We start from the raw sequence: 24,335 nt of genomic DNA on the forward strand, positions 1-24,335 counted from the left end.
AGCACTTTTTATGTGTTTTTCATGTATATATATATATATATATATATATTCACATTTTTTTTTCTTTAAATTTGTAACTAAGGTAAAGAAAACTTTTTCATGCACATTTTTTTTCTGTGGCGCTGAGCAACCGATCTTTTAAAATTAAATTAAGGCAGCCGGGATATTTCCTTATGATTAGGTAGACTTTTCTACGGTCGCATCAGATGATGTTAAAGTGATGTGAGAAGATACAACAGACGTGGAAGAAACTTTGCCAACCACTAGCTTTCCAATATATGGTTTAAGAGGGTTGTTTGGTTGGTTGTTTTATGGCATATCAACCCTTTTTGGGTTATTTAATGCCGAATCCAAAGATTTTGAAGAAAATTCTTTTAATAGAATATATTTGTTGTTTTCAAGTCAGTTTCTATTTAACCCATAGTTGGGACCCTAACAAGTACTACCACTCCGGGTCAGAGTGGACCTGGGAGCAATGGCAATTAAAGGGATGTTAAAACCTTTATCATCCAATGTATTCCATATTGTTTGCGAACGTCTGCATTCAATTTTTGCGCATTTATACATTAATTCTGTATAGTCACTTGCACTTTTACACACTTTTGTATACTTACCATTCCATATCTAGCTATAACGTATAATGACTCAATGGGTCACGGTTAGTCTAGTATTTATTTAAAATTGGCAGAAGCTCTTAAAGTACTATTTATAAAATTAAAAATTTTAAATGAACAGAAAATGTTTCAAAAAACCACTTGAAGGTTCAAACATTTTATTAAATGAGAGAAAAAAAATCATTATATTTTTTCTTTTTTAGTTCTTTTAACATCTTTGTTTGAGATACATTTTTTTTCTCTTTGTAATTGAAATGTATGTTATTTCTTACTTTAAAAAATCCATTATCAGAAACTGAAGGATCCGTTTTTTTCTTTTTTTCTTCTATATCAACACAAGGGCATGGATATTCGACTTACTGTTGTGGTAAATACAGAAACGTATATTGGTTGAGCAAGACTCCGCTCAACTGAAAGGATAAAGTAAGGTCACGACCCACTCCCTTTGGATATCAGGTCCAGACTGCTCGATCACAGAAACTGGTTACCGGAAGTGACATCAGGAATAGTCCATTGTCAGAACCTGTAGGTGTACCACTCCAACAAAGGAAAGTCACTGATCCACTGATGATCGATCCTAAACGTAAGAGATATTAACAGGTTTTACGAAGAAAAAACTTGAGGGGGGGGTGTTGGAGTGGTACACCTACAGGTTCTTACAATGGACTATTCCTGATGTCACTTCTGGTAACCAGTTTCTGTGATCGAGCATTCCAAATCCCAAAACCTCATCATGAAATATCTCCAGAAAAAATACACGAATAAACCTAGAACCCCATCTTCCAACGTAAACTCCCATTACCATGTCTTCTTCAACATCAAGGGTCTATGTTCCAATCTTCCAGAGGTTGAAACCCAATTGCAGGAGACTAAACAAGACATATTATTCCTAAGCGAAACTGGCATTGGACCGATCATTTCCCTAGAGTTCGTAATTAAACGATACTCTAACTTAACATCCAAATCTGACCCCCAAGATCGCCATGGGCATGGAATATGGGCCTACATTTAAGATGACTTTCCATGTGGTAGGGACATCTCCAGAGAATACCCTAATTTACCCTATATGTGCTTCCGGGTTACACTTGCATACACCACCGCATTTATATTTGCCCTCTATTGCCCCCACAACAGCAAAGTTACTATCTTTAAGAGTATATCTAAGAATATTGACCACATTCTGACTGCTCATCCTTTGGCTAACATTCACATTTGTGGTAACTTCAATGTCCATAATGTGGAATGGCTGACCCACTAGACAGATGAGGGGAGGTTCTGTCATGATTTCTCTATTGCTTATGACCTCACAGATTGTTCACGAACCCACCTGTGTGCCTGATACTAATGGTCAGTATGCAAGACTTCTAGACCTTTTTCTCACAACTTACCCTGAGCTATGTTCATCTTCTGTTCTAGGCCAATTGCTCTTGACATATTAAAGGCCTTCGATAAGGTATGGCATAAAGGCCTACTTCACAAGATTTCCAGCTATGGTATAACTGGAAATGTCTTAATTATTAAATCATTTCTCTGATAGACACATAAGAGTAGTGGTTGATAGGCAGAAATCAGAAGCTCATAGCATTAATGCTGGAGTCCCTCAGGGGTCCATCCTGGGCCCAAATGACCTATATCAATGATCTCCCAAAACACATACTTAAATCATTGGTTGACATTTATGCTGATGACACGACCATCTATGGCAACATATCAAAGGTCATAAATGACCAAGTTCTCTTTGATTCTCTCTTCTCTGATCTTTGAGCACATGGTATAAGGGGGGAATAGGTGGCTGATTACTTTTAATGCATCTAAAACCAAGCTTCTATCTTTACATCATCAACGCTCTGATCCCCATCTGGCATCAATTGAAATGGATGGCTCTCGTCTTGGGGAGGCTTCATGTTTTGACAAGCTTTTGGGCTTGACTTTTACTCCTGCTCTGAAATGGAACACTTACATCAAATCTGTTGCCAAGGTCACTGGAAAAATGGTGGGATCCTTCTACTGCTCCAGTAGATATCTCACTGCTGATGCAATTCTCTATATAAAAGTCAAGTATGTCCAAGGATGGAGTACTGCTGCCACATCTGGGCAGGGGCTGCTAAAAACAGCCTATCCTGCCTTGACAGAGTACAAAATAGACTTTGTGGTTTAGTGGGGGATGCCCTTTTCTCTTTCCTGCAACCTCTCTCTCACAGAAGAGACGTTGCGAGCCTGTCTTTGTTTTATCGTTATTTCCATGGCAGGTGCTCGTCTGAGCTCCAATCCCTCGTCTCCCCTCGTCAATCTTTCACGAAAAACACCCATCTAGCTGAAACTACTGTCAATAATTTTCCCCACTCTTTATCTGTGCCTAAATCAAAACAGATTCCATGAACAAAACTTCTTTCTTAGAATTGCACACCTGTGGAACTCTTCTGTTTGCCTGCTTTCCAGCTGACTACAACTTGGTTGTCTTCAAGTCCAACATAAACAAATTCTGATGAACTGCCCCCTTAAGTAATCCAATTTACCAAATTTCCCTTACTAATGATTACTATGATATTATCCCATTGATTACTGTACACTCAATAACCCTTATCCTCGAGTGGCCTCTGGGCTTTGATAAGTGGTGAATCCTTTGTAAAAGAAAAGAAAAAAAAAAGCAGTCATCTCTTGATTTCTTAACTCTTCCTTTCCTTCTTTGTCGTCGTCACAAAATCACGATTACAATCCGACCCTCTTGCAAAAAAAAAAAAAAAAAAAAAAAAAAAAAAAAAAAAAGTCCTTATATACAGACTTAATTGCTTCAATACCACAATTTGTACATCTTTCCTCCCTTCTCTTTTCCTTGTACTGGATGGATTCTGGGTTCGAATGACGGTGGTTCTTGTGCACATCATTTTGTAACCTCAGTGTTGTTCAGTTCCGCCACAGTTTTTGAGGGTTTTTTTTTTTGCTAACATGATATATTTTTGGAAGATGTTGCCAAATCAGATATTAACATGAAATAAAGTAGATTTTAATATGGAAGTAGATAGATTCTGAAACAAAATTATGATATATCTGAGGAGACCTTGTATAGAATATTACACAGGTTTTCTGTATTTAATCTATATATTAGTAGAATATTAATAGCATAAATGTCCTGTAAAAGTCCTGAGAATATTATGCAGGCTTTCTGGTATCTTGATATGGAAATTAGAATGCAGTAATAAGATTGGAAGGCATAGAAAGACAAGTAAAACATTAAAGTTACAGGAAGAGAAAGGAAAATTAGGATTAACTACTTTACTAAAGAGAAGAACGAAAAATTATTTTACCTGAAACTTCAAAATAATTAATGACATTTTTAATTATGGTGAACATCTTTAATATTTCTCAATTATCTGAAGATTTATTCTCAAGGTAGATGTCAAAGACAAGATCTATTAACTACTTGATTGGTTTTTTTTTTTTTTTTTTTTGCTAATAACGTGATATTTTTTTAGAAATATTTGACAGATCAGATTAAGTATAATTTTCAGATGGAATTATATGAATTCAAAAATAATGCTAAAAAAAAAAAAATGGAGCGAAAATTGGAAGGCATTTTAGGGTGAAAAAACAGGATTTAATTTGTATATTAGTATAGTATTAATAGCATAACTTTCTGTACAAAACGTTTTATTTAAGATCGACTGAAGATGTTTAAAAATAGAGATGCTCAAAAGGTGTAACAAAGACAAACAAAACAGCCCCACAAAATTTAAATTAAAAAACAAACAAAAAAACTTACTTAAATTTGAACTGTTCACCTAACTCTTTTGCCTCTTTTGGTGCCATGTCAAATATTCCTGATACAGGAAACGGATGGCCACCATAGGCATACTCTGCAAGAGAAAATAAATTATTGAAAAAAGAAATTATGCAAGTTCTTACATCATGGAATTAAAATGAAGAAATGAAACAGAAGAATTGTCAAGGTCAGTTATCCCAATCACTTTGTGCTCATTACAAAGTTCTGGCTGATTGTCTCTTTGACCTTCTTCAATTCTACAAAAATACACTTGGTACTCTGGGGGGGGGGGAAGAAAAAAGTATGTTTCAGTTGACATTACTATTTCGATACATCCATTACACTTCAGTATGAACTGTGACGGGCATGCGCAGAAGCACCAGGGTATGGTGCGTGTGTGTTCTCACTGAGCACACTTTGGGGCTCCACAATGCACTCCCTAAGAAGCGTTATAAGGACAACACTCAAGTTATTCATCAGTAGCTTCGTAGGTTGCTTTTAATTTGTGGCGATGTTATTGTTATTCATGTTGGTTTTGCTGTTGGATGGGTGTCAATCATTCAGATTCAAGAGTTCTTGCGTTTTCTTTTTTTTTTGACACAAACATTTTTTTTTCTAAACATTCAAACTGATGAGACATCGGAAATAATATGCTGTATCAAAACATCTTTACAAGAGACTTGGTTTATCACGTTTTCTTTATGCATATACACTGTATAACGGCATAATTTTGTTGACAAATTGCTAAAGTTAAGAGCTATTCAGTCTGGTCAGTACCAGATGGATGACGATTTGGGAACACCAGGCGCTGTACATTAGAATCTTTTGTGGGGAAAACATTGCAGGGAAGAGAAAAGGGTATCACCTACTAGGTTTCAAAATCTATTTTGAAGGTTGAATAGGGTGTGTTGAGCAGTTCCTGCTTAGATGTGGTAACTGTACTCCATTTTTGGAGGGGCCTAGCAAATTCTTAAGTTTCTAAAGTTGCACCTAAACAAAGTTAGAGTTTATATCGGCTGAAATATTGTGCATATGCATTACAACCAAAGAATAGCACAATAATTGGAAGCATTAAATATTACAAAATATTAACTTAAAATAATCAATTCAGTTCAGTTCAATACTTGTAGATAATTAATTAAAACAAATATCAAGGAAGGCCAGAGAGTTGAGCAGTTAAAACATTTTGATGGCAACAATTAAAACAGATGACAGTACCAGTATTTAATAGCATTATATATTGATTAGAAAGTAAGAGTTACTTCCCCTTATGTAATCTTTTTTGACAGCTTTCTTGAAAACTTCACATTAAGAAAATGTTTTATGTTAATTATTATCAATTGTTTCCCTCCCACCTACACTATTAAATTACACAAAGAGAAATATATATCTTAGTTCACTACTAACAACATAAAACAAATTTGATCGTAAAAATGATGTAGAACATGATATTTTTGTTCCCTAATTATTTTGGACTCTGAACTTGCACTGAAATTTTAAATGATTTCAATTTAGTTCAATAGCATAGAGCACAGAATGTATTGTTATAAAGAGAGAAAAAAGAGAGTGAGAAAAAAAAAAGAAAAATAGAGAGATAGATAGTAAGAGAAAAGAGAGAGAGGGGAGAGAGAGAGAAGAGAGAGGGGAGAGAGAAGAGAGAGAGAAGAGAGAGGGGAGAGAGAAGAGAGAGGGGAGAGAGAAGAGAGAGGGGAGAGAGAGAGAGAAGAGAGAGGGGAGAGAGAGAGAGAAGAGAGAGGGGAGAGAGAAAGAGAAGAGAGAGGGGAGAGAGAGAGAGAAGAGAGAGGGGAGAGAGAGAGAAGAGAGAGGGGAGAGAGAGAAGAGAGAGGGGAGAGAGAGAAGAGAGAGGGGAGAGAGAGAGAAGAGAGAGGGGAGAGAGAGAGAAGAGAGAGGGGAGAGAGAGAGAGAAGAGAGAGGGGAGAGAGAGAGAGAAGAGAGAGGGGAGAGAGAGAGAGAAGAGAGAGGGGAGAGAGAGAGAGAAGAGAGAGGGGAGAGAGAGAGAGAAGAGAGAGGGGAGAGAGAGAGAAGAGAGAGGGGAGAGAGAGAGAAGAGAGAGGGGAGAGAGAGAGAAGAGAGAGGGGAGAGAGAGAGAAGAGAGAGGGGAGAGAGAGAGAAGAGAGAGGGGAGAGAGAGAGAGAAGAGAGAGGGGAGAGAGAGAGAAGAGAGAGGGGAGAGAGAGAGAGAAGAGAGAGGGGAGAGAGAGAGAAGAGAGAGGGGAGAGAGAGAGAGAAGAGAGAGGGGAGAGAGAGAAGAGAGAGGGGAGAGAGAGAAGAGAGAGGGGAGAGAGAGAAGAGAGAGGGGAGAGAGAGAAGAGAGAGGGGAGAGAGAGAGAAGAGAGAGGGGAGAGAGAGAGAAGAGAGAGGGGAGAGAGAGAGAAGAGAGAGGGGAGAGAGAGAGAAGAGAGAGGGGAGAGAGAGAGAAGAGAGAGGGGAGAGAGAGAGAAGAGAGAGGGGAGAGAGAGAGAAGAGAGAGGGGAGAGAGAGAGAAGAGAGAGGGGAGAGAGAGAGAAGAGAGAGGGGAGAGAGAGAGAAGAGAGAGGGGGAGAGAGAGAGAAGAGAGAGGGGAGAGAGAGAGAAGAGAGAGGGGAGAGAGAGAGAAGAGAGAGGGGAGAGAGAGAGAAGAGAGAGGGGAGAGAGAGAGAAGAGAGAGAGAAAGAGGAGAGAGAGAGAGAGAGAAAGAGGAGAGAGAGAGAAAGAGGAGAGAGAGAGAGAAAGAGGAGAGAGAGAGAGAAAGAGGAGAGAGAGAGAGAAAGAGGAGAGAGAGAGAGAAAGAGGAGAGAGAGAGAGAAAGAGGAGAGAGAGAGAAAGAGGAGAGAGAGAGAGAAAGAGGAGAGAGAGAGGAGAGAGAGAGAAAGAGGAGAGAGAGAGAGAAAGAGGAGAGAGAGAGAGAAAGAGGAGAGAGAGAGAGAGAAAGAGGAGAGAGAGAGAGAGAAAGAGGAGAGAGAGAGAGAGAGAGAGAGAAAGAGGAGAGAGAGAGAGAGAGAGAGAAAGAGGAGAGAGAGAGAGAGAGAAAGAGGAGAGAGAGAGAGAGAGAGAGAGAGAAAGAGGAGAGAGAGAGAGTGAGAAAGAGAAAGAGAGAGAAAGAGGAGAGAGAGAGAGAGTGAGAAAGAGGAGAGAGAGAGTGAGAAAGAGGAGAGAGAGAGAGAGAGAGAGAGAGAGAGTGAGAAAGAGGAGAGAGAGAGTGAGAAAGAGGAGAGAGAGAGTGAGAAAGAGAAAGAGAAAGAAAAGAGAAAGAAAAGAGAAAGAAAAGAGAAAGAGAAAGAAAAGAGAAAGAGAAAGAAAAGAGAGAGAGAGAGAGGAGAGTGAGAGAGAGAAGGAGAGCGAGAGAGTGTTGATCACATGATCTTCATGCCCGTTATCCAGGAAGCAAATTTTCTGCAAGGGAGATAATTGCCCGTTGGACTTTTAATAAAGGTACAGATGTAGATTCCGGTATGCCATATCAATAAAAGATCTGAGACACGAATATCGTTTTCAGACTTTTTTGTTCCTCAATTCTAATTACTTTCGTTTTTGGTCACGGTGGTCTATTGATTAATACAATTAAATTAAGTCTACAAAAAAGAAAGAAAAACGATGAGTTAGCTCGGAGCAGGACTTGCAATAAATACAGGAAGAGGTAGTTTACTGACAAAAATTAAAAAGAACAAAATAGGCATATGTAATCGAAACTGGTTCGAACACATCGAATCAGCATCAGTCACGCAATGTGATTTGAGTATTAGTGATCTGAAAATTTCACCTAAATCTAATATATAAAGTCAGTTTCTTATTTTATGTCAATATATATATATATATAAATTGATATATATTTATGTCAATATATATATATATATATATATATATATATATATATAAATCTAATATATAAAGTTAGTTTCTTATTTTATGTCATCGTTTTCTTTTCAAAAATCAATATTTGATTCGTCTGTCAGTTTTGGCGAACTATTGCAGTATTTTGTTACAGCCAATAAAACGTCATTCGATTTGATTGCTTCTAGAAAATATTTGATAGTCTGAATTATTTTCATACTAGCAGAGCTACCAAGTGTTGCCCGGGATAAATATGTAACCCATTTCTGTTAAAACTTGTCTAACTTTCTTTCCTATACTTCTCCAACTTCCTTTTATTCCTCATTGAGATCCTCATACATGTAAATAGTCAAAAACAATAGAGAATTACCAATGGAAGTGCTATACACACTTTCCAGATAACTCCTCCCCTAATAATGAAATTAGGATAATTAATGCCAAGAATTACGGATTCTCCAAAAACTAAACATACACCAGTTCCAACTGTAAGAAGTGAAAGGAAAAGGACTGAATGTCAAAATCAAAGAAAACAAAATGTTAAGAGCAAAATTCTAGTGAAGAATTTAGCTCAAGGGAAAATGTTAGAATGGAAATCTAACGTTTTTTTGAGTTGAGAGTTGGTTATTCGTATTATTTGGATTCATCAGACTACTGTTCTCATTTTGAGTGTGATTTTCATGTTTAGGTTTATAGAACCTCCAACTTTCTTCAGGTGTATCTTGTCGCAAGGACTCATGGCGCAGTTGTTAGAGTATTTGGAAAAATCAATTGTAAAAAGTGATATTCTCCTGAAGATTTAAGGTTCAATTCTCAGTGGGCGACCAAAAAATACAATTTCAAATTACTTAGGACCTCTTTTCAGTTAGTGCTGACGGAACAAGAGCATGCTACCTCTGTGAAGTAAATAAAGGGTTCTGCTTGAAATTCCATCCAAATTCTTGAGCTCAACAGAAACATTCCCCGAGTTCGACAAAATACACTTGAAGATGGTCGGAAGTTATAGCGACTGAAACGTTGTGAAAATCACACTCAAAATGAGAACAGTAGTTCAATGAATCCAAATAATGGAAATCTAGTTTTGAGAGACGACTGAAAAAAAAATAAAAAAGGAAGAGAGTTTGACACACAGATGTGGAAGATGTAATAAAGGAACACCACGTGCGTTGTTGGTGAAATACTCTTTTTATATATATATATATATATATATATATATATATATACTTATATATATATCTCCTTCCTTGGACTATATTCTTGTTTTGTACTATTCGAACAATAAACCTCATGGTGTTACCCAACCCATTGCTCGATTAATTATTCCACCTTGGATTTATTATTTTGCTTATATCGAAATTCACAATATACATTTCCTTTTATTTTTTTTTTCATAGACCAAAATCACATTTTCATAAACAAAAATTCAAAATTGAGATACAAGACAGAGACTTACCGGATCCATAGACTTCCACTCCTGAGTGAAACACTCCTAAACCCAGAGAAGATGTGTACTCATTGATCCAGTACTGAAAGAAATAAGAAATTATCGATCATAATAATATGCAGGTATTTATACGTATGCAATAATAAATTATATTCAGTTAAACATGATTTACCTGCTGGCATGTGTTGGATGGCTTTAAACAATTTTCAAAAAAATAATGTCCTGTATCACGTCTGATATATCTAATTCGTTAACATTGGTATAGAGTTTTATACCCTTTAAAAAATCCCAACAGAATGCAAATAGTCAGTCATGGTGTACTTTTAAATGTGCTGCTGCTGTTGCTCATAGAAATCGCTTTTAAAATTTTTATTAATGGAATAGATGTCTTGAAACAAAAGCTGCTTTTAAAACTATTCATAATTACTGCAAATGAGTTATAGTGAACATGGAAGAGTCCTATATCCATTTTGTTTAGGTTCAACTTTCCCCCCACTCTATATCTGTACCTAAATCAAAACGCGGATTCCATGAACAAAGCTTCTTTCTTAGAACTGCACGCCTGTGGAACTGTTCCATCTGCCTGCTTCCCACCGGACTACAACTTGGATGTCTTCAAGTCCAATGTTAACAAATTCCTAATGAACCGCCCCCTTAAGTAAACACTTCATCAAATCTCCACACTAACGTAATGTACTTGCAATATCCCTTATCCCTGAGTGGCTTCCGGGCCTTGATAAGTGGTGATCACTGTGTAAAAAAAAAAAAAAAAAAAAAAAAAACTTGCTGAGCAGAGGTTTGGTTCCTGTGAGTTTTAGAAAATATCAAACAGTGTACTGAATTTCATTAATGATCTTGAGGTTTCTTCAGCATCTGATAAAGCCAAATGTTATGCTAAGAACAAATTCTACACTGATCAGGCCCATCAACTCCCAGAATTTCCCCCAAGACTACAAATACTCTTAATAATATATTTTTTTCAGAGAAATTACCAAACTTATCTGGAACCTTTATGCCAGCAACAACATTCTAGTTGATGTGCTTAAGAAACTGCTGCTGGAACATGTTTTTATTCAAACAAAATTGTACAATTGTTGCTTAAGTGAAATGCTTTCAATGTCTTTGGAAAACTTGTTGGTCTGACCAGTATTTAAAAATACTAGTGATCAATGTTCGGAATCTTAGTACAGACATATCAGTCTCCTATGCATCATAAATTGCTTGAATTTGTAATAAATCAAGAAATTGTCAAGCACTCAGGCAAAAATAATTTACTTAGTGACAAGCAATATGAATTTCATATTAACCTTAATATCGCATTGAATTATCGAATCCCTTGACAAGGATTAGTTTCTAAAGCAATAGCTCCTGACATATCAAAGACTTTTGATAAGGTCTGGAACAAAGGTTTGCTTCATAAACTATACTATGTTCACAACTGCTAGCAATCTCCTTGCAACCATTGAATCCTTTTTCTTTTAATAGATCTATAAAAATAGCTGTTAATGGGCATATCAATCCAGGCATGTCTCAAAGATTTATCATGTGTGCAACCCTCTTAATCTATAATGATCTTCCTAGTCCCGCTTTGAAATCATACAGCTCTTCTGATCTGGAGCATGTGATGCAATGGGTGGGGAGTGGCTTGTTACTTTTAATGCCTCTAAAACTAGGCATTTTCTTTTCACCACCAACAATTGAACCCTTGTTTTGTCCAGTTAAAATGAACAGCTTTCTCTTTGAAGCTTCTTACTTTGATAAGCTCCTAGACCTAAAATGGAAGACTTGCACACAATCCGTTACTACAACTGAAAAATTGTTGACGTATTCTTCCACTCCAAGAAGTGACTTCTGATGCAATCCTCTACCAGTCTAAGAGTCAGATACATCCCAAGGTGGAGTACTGTTGCGACATCTGGTGCGTTCGGTGCATTTGACAGAATTCAGAATTAACTTCAAAACTAGTGTATAGTCGGTTCGCTCTGTAACGATTTATTTGTTTATCGCCGTCACACACACATATATATCATGTTTGTTGCCCTTCTATGATGATGCGTACTGCTAATTAATATATAAACTCTGGCTTGTTCCAGCTGTTTTGACAATCAAACACGGGGACGGTTTCATAACAAGACTGTATTTATTATTTTGCCTGTCAGTGGTCGTCGGACATGTTGAGCAAGGGTGGTAAAAGGTGGAGGTTGGGGTTAATGAACTAACAACATAACAATCATGTACCTCTCTCAACTCTATCTTTTGTGTTCGGTGGACCTCCTACTTTTACTGAAAATTTCTTCCTTTGTTCCATCAGAGCTCAGTATGTGTGTACAAAGTCTGACCTGGTATTTTCTTTGTTCTCTGCTAATCTGTAATTTGTGTGTGTGTGTGCATGATCTCCAAGTTCTTTTATCCAACACTTTCTTGCAGGAGATACAATGCTGTCTTTTTCTACTATCGTTATTTCCATGGACGATACTTGACCAAGCTCAAATCTGATTCCTCATAAGATATTCACAGCAAGAACTCGTCTTTCTACTACAATGAAAAAAAAAAAAACTTCTACCTCAGCCAAGCATCAAGCAAAAACTGAACAGAGCTTCTTTAAAAGAGTTTCCCCCTCTGTGGAACACATTGCTGCAGGACTGTTTCCCTACAGATTCCAACTTGGTAGTCTTGAAAGCCAATATCAACAGACTCCTATCTAGAACTATCCCCACAAATATCATGACTTACCATTTTTCTCAAGTGGCATTTGACCTTGATAACACTCACAAAGTCATGTTGATGTAAAGTTTATGATGTCTTTCGGTCTATCATTGCCCCCAACTGAGAAATGTCCAGAGACAATGCCAAATATAAAAGTCATGCATTGTAAGTTATTTAATGTTGAAATACGATACAGCATAATCATGTTAAGCGACGTTGAATCTAGTCAGTACCAGAGAGGTGACCATTTAAGAATATCAGACACTGCATGTGGGAGTATGATATCTCCTTGCAATTATGTTTCTGAATTTTTTGAATAATTTGAATCATAATCTTCTTGAAGGTAAAAAAAAAAAAAAAAAAAAAAAAAAACAGTGGGATATACATACAGCTTTGAGAACCATTTGTGAATTCGACATCTTTTAGAAATACTTAACTGATATGTGGGTTAGGGAAGAAGTTAGTTCACCCCAGCCTCACCCCGGTGAATACTGCAACACTAAAATCAGAGAGGTGGCGATGGCTAAGTGGTTAACAACACAGACTGGCAACCTGAGTGTCCCAAGTTCGAATCCAGTTGGTTCCAAAGAATCACTTTCACTTAGGGATGTTGGCAACCTTCACAAGGTCTCTCCTATAAGTACTCGATAATTTACTAAAAATTATTCTAACTAGAAAGATATCAAGGAAATGAATACCAACAATAATGATCCGATTCATTTAAAATTAATGCACAACAACAATAAAATGCATTTATTGTAAATGACTGATTGTCTGTGTTTAATTGAACAAAAGTTACCATTTTACCAATAACTGTAGGGAGAGTAATTGAAGGTTCATACCTTTCTCAATGGTGTATGTATAATAATTAAGCAGAATAGATTACATAGTCTACAACTATTAAGCGTATTACATGTACATTATCATTTGGGTTTTTTTTTTTTTTTACAATATCTAAGCCTTTTTTTCAACAAATTTCTTTTTAACATTTTTCATGGTTTCAGTTAAAATAGTGTATTTACTATCATCATAATACATTTCATCTTTTGTCCTTGGTCAGTGAAAGAAAATCTTTCTAGACTGAGGCAATTTTTATTTTCGGCCTAATCCAGACTGCCCTCATGCGGAGACAAGTAAACAGGAATTTGTATTTAAATATTTTGATAATTTACTAGATGTTTTTTCCTACATAAATCACTTTCTTTCAAGTTGAATATTACAGCGTTTGCTTTACATCTTTCTTGCCATCTCTCCTTCACCTCACCAGCTTCAAACAAGACCACAATGGCTGTGTCTTACGTAGCCAACATATACAAACATTGCAATTAGAAATTCTCAGATTACAATCAGTTCTACCCTGGCAGCATTAAGTATCCATAGCAACCGACTATCAATTATAAATTGTTTATTCATTTTGAAAAGTCAAAATTGTGGACGATTTCTTTCATTTCTATTGGATTTCATTACTAATATTTACTTATATCAGCCAAATCAATCCGTCAATGCAATGGTTGTATTTTTAGACAACAAAAACAACAAATTATATGCCAAGATTCATTATAACCGATTGTTCTAAATAATCATTATATTTGGTTTACGTTAGTTTTACATTATAACTAGCAGATGTACCCGGAATTTCCTGGTATTAAATGTAACGTTAAATTCCTTAATTAAAAAAAAAAAAAAAACCCCCGGAAAGAACTGAGACATGTGCATGCGAGTATTGTTTTTTTTTTTTTGTTTTTTTTAAATAGTTCAATTTATGTAAGTAAAAAAAACCCCGAAAAACAAACGCAAGCTGAAATCGAAACCAAAACCTAAAAACAGCGAGTCAAGTACGATAACCATTAGGATAGCTTGACACGTTCTTTAAATGTTTTCGAACCTACTTATTCTTAACATAAGTAATCTATCATGTGAAGGATTCGTGCATATGCAGTCATGAAACAGTTAACAGATAAAAACCCAATGACCCCCAAGTACCAATTTTTCAATTTTGAGCCTTTAGTAACCCCCTTTTTTCCGGATGAAAACTGATTAAATTTTCCACATGTCTGAATACACTACATACCAAATTTTAAGTCTGTAGATAAAAAATTCGTGGAGTATATAGGTTGAGAGTTGTCCTCACACAAACACACATTCTCACTTTTATAGATATGTGTATGTGTGTGTGTGTGTGTTAGGCAGTTTTAAGAAATTGATTTCCTAACTAGTTTATTTCTGCCCAGGTATTTATTACTCTTTTTCTCAAATCCATCTTTATCTCTTCGTATCATGTTTTTCTTGGCCATCCACTATCACTACAACTGTTTTACAACTACTAACCTAAGTATCGATCCATTCTTTCAATGTGACCATACTAGCAAAGTCTCCTGTTCTGTACGTCTTGTACTGTTTAGCTTTATTTTTCCTCCGAGATCATCAAATCTAAGTATTTTAAAGACTCATTATGAATCCATAGTATCATTCTTATATTTTTCTTCATGCAACACATATCCTCAACCCTCACTCTTATAAAGCAGCACTGATTTCAATTAATCTGAAAGTTTAGTGATAAAAATGCATTTACAAACTTATGCGTTACAGATTGATCAAATGATCAATAGAAAAGCAAGAACACTTCATTAAACCACGTGGTCCCTATTCAACAACATTGCTGAACCCAAAGTTGTTTCTATGGCCGTCATCTTTTTAGTCTTCTCTTCTGGCCATGTTGTAGTCTCTCGCATTGGTAACTGTCATGGAGACGCACACATTCACAAGTATAAAATAAAATGACCTTCGACATTCTGAAAATATCAGTCCACTGTGTGTGTGATACCATTGACCCTTTACACACTACGGTTCATACCTTAGTTTTTCCGTTGAGGCAGAGTTCGCCATTTGATGTCAGCTTATCTTGCCAACCTGGTTCAAGTCACAATCTGGCTTTCACTATATCCAACTTGCAACTCTCCAACTGTCATCAACTATCGCAACCCAAGACTGTCCACAACAGTCCAACTGTCGCAAAACTGCCACACCAAAAACTAAAATATATCGACCAATTTTTTTTTTATTCCTCTTCACCATCACATCTTGATTGACAATCTTACATGAGTCTTCTTTTATGTTCCTTGGTGAACTACTTCCTCTCCATTGTCCTGCTGATAAACTTCTGACAAAAAAGAGTAAATATTTTTTTTTTCTTATTTCCTAACACTTGGGGAAAAAGGCAACGTCACTAGTATCGCAAGCGTATAGAAAAAATAATCTCATTATTCAAAGCATCGATGCCTGTATAACGAATTAGGAGTTACTGAAGCTCAAAATGAAGCTTAGATTATGGTGGTTTAGACGAATAGGAGTGCATCGTAATCTCACTGGCAATCCAACTATAAACTTTTGTGTATTATTCAGTAGTCACAATCTCAAAATTAATGACACATATTTACAAAGTTAATTTACCATTTCAAATTGTTTCTTAATCAGGTTTTTGAGTTTTTAATAAATTACGTTTTTTTGTTTTTTGTTCTTTTTTACATTATTTCATGAGAAAATTGCAAGAAAATAAAAATTCACTTATTCAAATAAAATTCAAAGTTGTATTACATGTAAATGTGATATTATGAACTGCCTCCACCCTCACCCAATGTTGAATTGAGAAATGATTCATAAAGGGAAATGTGATCATGAAGTAGGATGAGTGGGCGACAATGGGGTGCAAATCTATTTAACTTTCTAGATGAGATGGCACCCGATAGTTGCTCAGTTTTCCAGTGGTTAGCTAAGAATAGCTGAGAATACATATGTAATTGGTTCCACTGATGATATCATTACATGCAATAAGTTGGTTTCTGATAATCCAAAACAAAAAAGTTACTTTTATTTTATTTCTATACATAACTAGCCTGGGTGCCTGGCGTTGCCCAGGTGTTTGTAGGTGTGTGTTGACAAAAAAAAAAAAAACTTGTAGTAGGCGTGACGCAAAGACAGAAAAGAAAGTGGAGGTGTGTGTAAAGGTGTTGGTTGAGCAAAAATAAATAAATAAATAAAAGGAAAATTGCGAGCACAAAAAAAAAATAAATAAATAAAAATAAGTGGTAGTAGGCAGACAGGCTCAAATCCGTACGACAAAGGAGGAAAAGGAAGTGAAAAAAAAGAAACGTGACGCGTTAGCTGTTATGGCCATCGCCAAACTGGAAATGATGAATGTTTAAGTTAAGGCTAGTCAATCAAAAAGAGGTGATGACTTTCGAAAATATCGGGGAAAAAAAAAAGTGACCCCTCCCTGTAGAAAAGTGCCCAGTTGAGGGTGAAATAATTAATGTTTTTGGCCAATTTTTCGATATTTGTCGTCCAAAGGGCCAAGCTTCAAAATGATATCAATCTCATGAAAATCCGTCGCCTCTGTCGAAAGTTTATGCAAAATATACAAACATACATACATATAAACAAACAGGTGAGAGTTATATTATAGACTAGTGAAGGCGGAAAAAAAAAGTGAAAGAAAACGTGACATTTTACCGCTACACTACAAGGTCATAGGAAGTGAAGACGTTCAAATTTAGCGATGTCAACCAAAAAGTTGACTTGTTAAGTGAAGTAGTTCATCCAGATGCAAAAATGAACGTTGGCTGAAAGCCAGTAAAACTTTCTGCCATTTCATTTATTTGTTCCCCCACGATGTTGGGGAAACCAAGCTCTCCACAAAAAGGGAGCGTCCAAATGAATAGCAATTGTCTCATATGAGGGGTTACCTCCAGATTGATTAAAGATGATTTCTTTCTGGACATCCTGGCATGAAAGGCCGAGAAGTCGACTTTGCTTTCGATTTAGTTTTGCTTTTATACGAAAAACATGAACAAACACGTGTGAGGAAGGAATAGCGTGAATTTTATAAAAGTCGATCAAAATAAATCTACAGACGATATTCCTTCACAAATCGTAGATATTATGATCTAGGGAGTATATAAAAAGTTCTAAGAAATAGTAACCCTCCTGAGAAGTCCGATAAAAAGCCTTTGCTGGATATGCAAAAACGTGCGCGGCCATTTTGTCTTTTATATATACTAGCAGGGGTGCCCGGCGCTGCTCGAGTGTTTGTAGGTGTGTGCATTGAGGAGGGGGTAAATCAAAACAAAATAGGCTGTTTCAATATTAAATAAAAAATAAAAAAAACGATGTTAAACAAAAACAGTGAAAAATCGAGGTGTGTGTGTTTGGGGGGGGGGATAAATCAAAACAATTAAAAAAGATGATGATAAACTTGTTTGGAAAATCTGAAAAAACAGCTTACGTACATGAATGCGTGTGTTAACATGAAGCGGACGATGTTAAAACTTGTTTAAAAAATCGGAAAAAAAAAAAAAAAAAAAAGATATCCTACATCCCGATTCGAATTTGCAACCTTTAGATAATGATGCTACTCTTTAAACAACTGAGCTAAGAAAGGGTCGCTGAAATTGGGTCAGTTTTTATAATATTTAAACTGATTCAATTGATGCCGTCATTGGCGCATGCGTATATCGTTATCTTGTCATGAAGGAAGAAATTTTTGCTACCCTCCCTGTAAAAAAGTGAGCCGTTGGGGGTGAAGGAATTAATGTTTTTAGCCAATTTTTTTATATTTGTCGGCCAAAGGTTCGAGCTTGAAAATGATACCTATCTGGCGAAAATCCGTCACCTCTGTCAAAAGTTTTTGCGACATATAAACACACATACACACATTTTGCCATATATATATATATATATATATATATATATATATATATAGACTAGCGAGGGTGCCCGGCGTTGTCCAGGTGTTTGGAGGTGTGTGTGTGTTGGGGGGGGGGGCAGATCAAAACAAAGTGGGCGAAGTAATAACCTTGTTTCAAACACACAAAAAAAAAAAAAAAATGTTTCCCCAGGTGTTTGGAGGTGTAAAAGAAAAGCAAAAAAAAGTTTTGGTATGGAGGTAGGTTCGAACCCGAAGCCTTGAGGCTAAGGCAGAAAAATAAGTCTGACTTGTTACCCGGATGCTAAAGAAACAGAGAACTGAGAAATGACGAAATTAAACGTTTAAAAAACACAGGTGGTTAAACTAATGTCAACATTTTCTAGGTCAAACATTACACCATAGTCGTAGTAGAAAATGAAGGAACGATTTTTTTTGCTACCTCTTCCTGTAGAAAAGTGACTGGTTGAGGGCGAAGGAATGTTTTTAGCCAATTTTTCGATATTTGTTGTACAAAGGTTCGAGCTTCAAAATGATACCGATCTGGCGAAAATCCGTCCCCTGTGTGGAAAGTTTTTTGAGATACACAAACACACATTTTTGCCTTTGTGTGTGTGTGTGTGTGTATATATATATATATATATATATATATATAATGGGGGCGCCTGGCATTGCCCAGGTATTTGTTGGTGTGTGTGTGTGTGTGTGTGTGTGAAAAAAAGTTTTGGTAGGTAGGTAGGCTCAAACCCAAAGCCTTGAGGCGAAGGTGGAAAAAAAAGTGATAACCTGATAACTTACTGTGACGCTACAAGGGCAACAGAAGTGAGAATGGTTGAAATTTAACGATTAAAAAGTTAAGTGAATGAGTTCACACAGGTGCATAAATTCAATGAGGTCAAAAAACCATGCCATAGGGAAATGAAAGCCTGTACTTTAGCTGCAAGCCAGTTACTGCAGATTTTTGTTTCACCAAGATGTTAACCAACTCCCTACAAAAAGGGGAGCATCCAAATGAATAGCAATTGTCTGACATGAGGGGTTTTGCCCGCATTGATCAAAGCTCATTGCTTTCTGGATGTTCCTGGCAGGAAAGCCAAGGAACCGACTTCGTTTCAATTAGTTTCACTTTATTTATACTAAAAAGCCAAACAAACACGCAGGATCACGTGACATGAATTTTATAAAATAAAAGTCGCTCAAATAAAAGATAGAGACGGCCTCTTTTTGTAAATCAAAGCTATTACAATCTAGGGAGTATATAAAAAGTTCTAAGACGTGGTACCCCCCCCTGAAAAAAGCCTTTGGTAGACATACAAAAAAGCGCCCACACACACACATTTTTGCTTTTATATATAGATAACTGAGTAAATACTGAATCAGAATATCTAAAAAAAAAATAAAAGGTCATCAAAATTCAAATTTTTTTTTATATACCAAACCAGATGGAGGGGGGAGGGATCATTGCTACTAAACATTTATTTTTCTTCTTTGTATATAAAAAAAAAATTTGCATTTATGCAAACAAGTTAATAATTGTTAGAATTAGAAGATCTTTCGGTTTAACAAAAACTATAATCATTAAATGTTATTTAATTAAGAATTTAATTGTGAATTAACTCATTACTTCATATTACGAACAAGTCCGACATGACAAACATTCTCAGTAATTGTTCTTGTTAGGTTTGAAAAATTGGTATAAAGTGAAACCAAGTTAATAAGAAAGTGTATTAGTTCAAAGTACATTAGTTGCTATATTTATAAGGGGAGAGTGTTCAAAGTCTGTAATAGAGCATATAAGTTTTCAGATCGTAGAAAGAATAGTAAACATTTATATTCCCACATGTCTGATTTTGTAGTAACAAGCTGCATGGCTACCAGGCCTTTTATAGGTATTGCCTTTAAGAAGCATGTGCTCTCTCTCTCTCATATATATATATATATATATATATATATATATATATATATATATATATATAGTATTAATATATATCAAATAAACGAATGTAACGCCAGATGCAAATCCTAATTTTCATTTCAAGTTAGAATCAGTGCAGACAAAACATGTTTTTCTTCTTATCAAAACTCAACATCTAATTACTTTAGAAAAACAAAACAAAAAAAACTTGAACAAGAAAACTTAATTAACAATCAACACATGCGTCTATGTATATGATTAAAGACAAAAAAAATATAAAACTGATGATGAGTACGAGGTGAAAGGTTTTCCCAAACATACGCAGGCAACATGAATTGGAACAAATACATTGAAGACATTGCTAAGGTTGCTGTAAAGAAAGCGGGCTCCCTCTACCCTGCTAGAAAATTACTTGCACATATCTTTATATCCTATATTTTTAGGAAGTTACCATTCGCCCATCCATGGAATATTGTTGCCATATCTGGGCTGGTGCATCTACCACTAGTTTTTCGCTCTTAGAAAGGTTTAAAAGTCTCTCTTGCACTATCAACCAAACTCCAACCCCTGCCCCATCACTGCAATGTTGAATGTGCTTTGATCAAATCGTAGCACTTGTGCCCCCCCCCCCCAATGTAAATACCTCTGACTAACCCGACAAGCAAAAAATTCTTATCCCTTCACTATAGAGGCCCCTAGATGCCAAAAATCCTACTCTAATACTACTCCTTTGAACTGTTAAAATTTGGAATCTCCACCCCGATTTCCTATTCTTTGATTGCACTGACATGCAGATGTTTGTGCAATGTAAACTGACATCTCACTGCTCAACTCCCTATATAGTGTCTTTGTAGATAAGGTCCTAGATATGTCAATATGTCCTTATGCCAAAATGGAATTGTGCCTTGTTTGAGGTGAATAAGAATAATTATATATATATATATATATATATATATATATATATATATATATTATTATTGAAATAACAGCAAGGGGAGACTTGATTCTAAATATTTCCCATATGTTATATCTCCCCTCTTTTGGAAATAGGGTACGATTATGAATATCTTCAGTATCAAATAATTCTTGTACACTGTGAAATTTGCTTCATGTATGAAAACCAAAGGGGGGGGGGAGATATAACGTGGAATCTAGTCTCCTCTTGTTATTTCAGATCATAGCAGTAAGTTTTAGTTTCCTCTCCATCAAGGCCAGAGGTTTTGGGGAAGTAGCAGATATTTTCTAATTCATATACAAGAACAGGTTGACAAGTTTGTGTACCTGGACAGTGTTGTCAGCAGGGATGGAGGAACAGATGAGGACATAAAGCGCCAGATAAGCAAAGTCAGACATGCCTTCAGCATCTTAAGACCAATCTGGAGAACAACAGCCCTCTAGAATAAGATCCGAATTTTCAACACCAATGTGAAGTTGATTCTACTCTATGGCTCAGAAACGTGGAGAGTAACCAAGACTAACACCCACAAACTCCAGACATTCACCAACAGATGTCTCAGAAACATCCTAAACATCAGATGGCCAGAGACTCCATCTCCAATGAACAACTGTAGGACAAAACCAACCACACCCCAATGGAGGAAGAAATCAAAAAACGAAAATGGAACTGGATTGGCCACACATTGTGGAAGCTTGCATGCAACATCACCAGGCAGGCCCTTGAATGGAACCCGCAAGGTAAGCGTAAAATTGGTTGTCCAAGGCAGACATGGAAAAGAAGACCAGGGCTGCTGGAATGACATGGGCCGAACTGAAGAGGACCAGCCAGAACTGGGTCCGTCCAAGGAATAAAGAGGCTTAAACAAAAAAAAAACAAAAACAAAAACAAAAAAAAAAACAGGAAAACAAATGACTATGATTAAAACAATTTATGGTTTTAAAAAGTGATAAAAATATGCTTTGGATGATGGATGATCCCCTTAATGTGTGACCTTAAGGACAAATGTCACGTAGTCCACTACATAATTTAGGTCATTACTTTTCCAATGAGTTTTCATTTGTTAAATTCTGATCAATAGTTATCGAGATTTGGAACTTATAAAATTGCTAAAAAAGGCGGTATATCTATATTTCCCCAAAACCTCTGGCTTTGATGAAGGGGGAGACTAAAACTTGCTGTTATGGCTTCAAATGATCTGAAATAACAGCAAAGGGAAACTTCATTCCAAATAATTCTCATATGTTATATCTCCCCTCTTTGGTTTTCATACATAAAATAAATTTCACAGTGTATAAGGATTATTTGATAATGGAAATATTCATAATCATATCCTATTTCCAAAAGAGGGGAGATATAACATATGAGAAATATTTGAAATCAAGTCTCCCCTTGCTGTTATTTCAGATCATTTGAAACCCTAGCAGCAAGTTTTAGTCTCCCTCCATCAAGGCCAGAGGTTTGGGGGAAATATCAGATATTTTGTAATTCATATGCAAAACTAGGAAAACAAATCAATATGATTGAAATATTGGTAAAGGTGAAGAATCTTTCCACCCTCCAAAAATCCTTTTAACTTTACTACTATAAGTTTTTTAAGGTGCTGAAACCAAAAATAACAATTAAAATCCCAGGAAATAAGTAGTTTTCAAGATATAAAGAAATTATAGCTTTAAAAAGTGGGGGATCACTTTTCTATATTAATTTAATGTAAAATGAACACTCACTTTGAAGCTACCTTTATTGAGGCGCGGGGTTGAGGAGGGGATGTTATTTTTTTTTAGGGTTGATGTTTATTTGGTAATTGTGGCCTGGTAGACCAACACAAAGCCTACCTTAAAGGTTTTCAAATGTGCTGAAAACGAATATCGCATCTAAATTTTCCACAAATATTTTTCTGGGTCTTCAGCAATGTAAGCTATATGTTAAGCTACATGTTATAAGTGGTGGCTGATGTACGCGCAAGTGCACATATTTTTGTTTAATACCCAGAAAAATATTTATTTGTAGAAAATTTAAATGCGATATTTGTTTTCAGTACACCCAAAAAATTATAGAAAATAAGTTTTTTAAGGTAAGTTTTGTGTTGGTCTCTCAAGCCACAATAAATACCACTCCCTAAAAAAAAAAAAAAAAAAAAAAAAAAAAAAAAAGAAAAAAGACCTCCTTAACAATGTGGCCATAGATGCACATAAATTAATATAGAAAACGGATCCCCCACTTTTTGAAACTATAATTTATTTATATCTTGGAAACCACTCGTTTCCTGGAATTTTAAATGTTATTTTCGTTTTCAGTACCCTTGAAAACCAGTAATAGTGGTAATTTTAAAGGATTTTTGGAGGATGGAAAGATACTGCACCTTTACCGAAATATGATGCCCCACTTTTTGAAACAATAATGTGCAACCTTAAGACCAATGTCAGGTAGCCCATTACATAATTCAGGTCATTAGTCTTCCAACGAGCCTTCATTTGTTAAATTCTGATCAATAGTTGCTGAGATTTTGAACTTATAAAATTGGCAAAAAAGGTGGTATATATATATATATATATATATATATATATATATATATATATATATATATACACACATATACATACATACATACTTGTTGAAATGCTCATATCTTTGGTTCTATGGAACAAAACTACATGAAAATTTGCAGGCTTTTTGAAGATTATAATACTATTTTATGGTTAAAATTTTGACAATTTGTCAAAAAAGAACCTATATTTTTAAACCAATAAAATATGCCCAACCTTGTCTATTTGTGTGTGTGTGTACATCTATCTATAAATATAAAAGCGAAAATGTATGCATATATGTGTGTTCGCTTTTTCTGTGTGTCTACAAAAGGCTTTTTTCAGAGAAGCAGTCGCTCGCTTCACAATTTTTTAAAACTTTTTATATCACATATAAATCGTAATATCTCACAGTTAACGAAGCTCGCCTGTCTATTTAATTTGCTCGATTTCGGGAAGATAAATATTCAACATTTGTCGCCCGACGCATATGGGTTAGTCTTTTTCCGATAACATCTTGGGGGGGAAAAAAAAGCATTCAGCAGTAAATGAAATCCCGCAGTCAAACTTGACCTCATTAACTCATTAAAACGGGCACCTGCATGTCGCGGTGGGGCAATGGTTAACGTCGCACGTTTTTTTTTTTTTTCACTTTTCACACTTTAATTTACAAGGGTTCGGGGGATCGATCCTCATACTTACTTTTTTTTTTAACCCCCACCCCTGGTGTTTCCACACACACCTCCAAACACCCAGGCAACGCCGGGTACCTCTCGCTAGTATATATATATATATATATATATATATATATATATCCTGGCAAGCCAGCTTCAGTTTTGCTGCTTCAGTTGTCTCCCTTGTTAGGCCACTGATATATATTCCTAGTTT

General features: G+C 35.9%; 1 protein-coding gene across 1 annotated transcript in view; it reads right to left on the reverse strand.

Moving 5' to 3' along the window:
* Nucleotides 1-24,335, reverse strand: part of LOC145260280 (deubiquitinase DESI2-like) — a 133,132-nt gene that overhangs the window by 13,149 nt on the left and 95,648 nt on the right. The window contains exons 2-3 of the mRNA XM_080118119.1: nt 9,655-9,727; nt 4,375-4,468 (exon numbers count right to left, since the gene is read on the reverse strand). Of these exons, the coding sequence (XP_079974245.1) occupies nt 4,375-4,468; nt 9,655-9,727 (167 nt within the window). The remainder of the gene's footprint in view (nt 1-4,374; nt 4,469-9,654; nt 9,728-24,335) is intronic.

This window comes from Euprymna scolopes, chromosome 36, assembly GCF_053919585.1.
Source record: "Euprymna scolopes isolate OS-2025 chromosome 36, ASM5391958v1, whole genome shotgun sequence".
NCBI lineage: Eukaryota > Metazoa > Mollusca > Cephalopoda > Sepiida > Sepiolidae > Euprymna > Euprymna scolopes.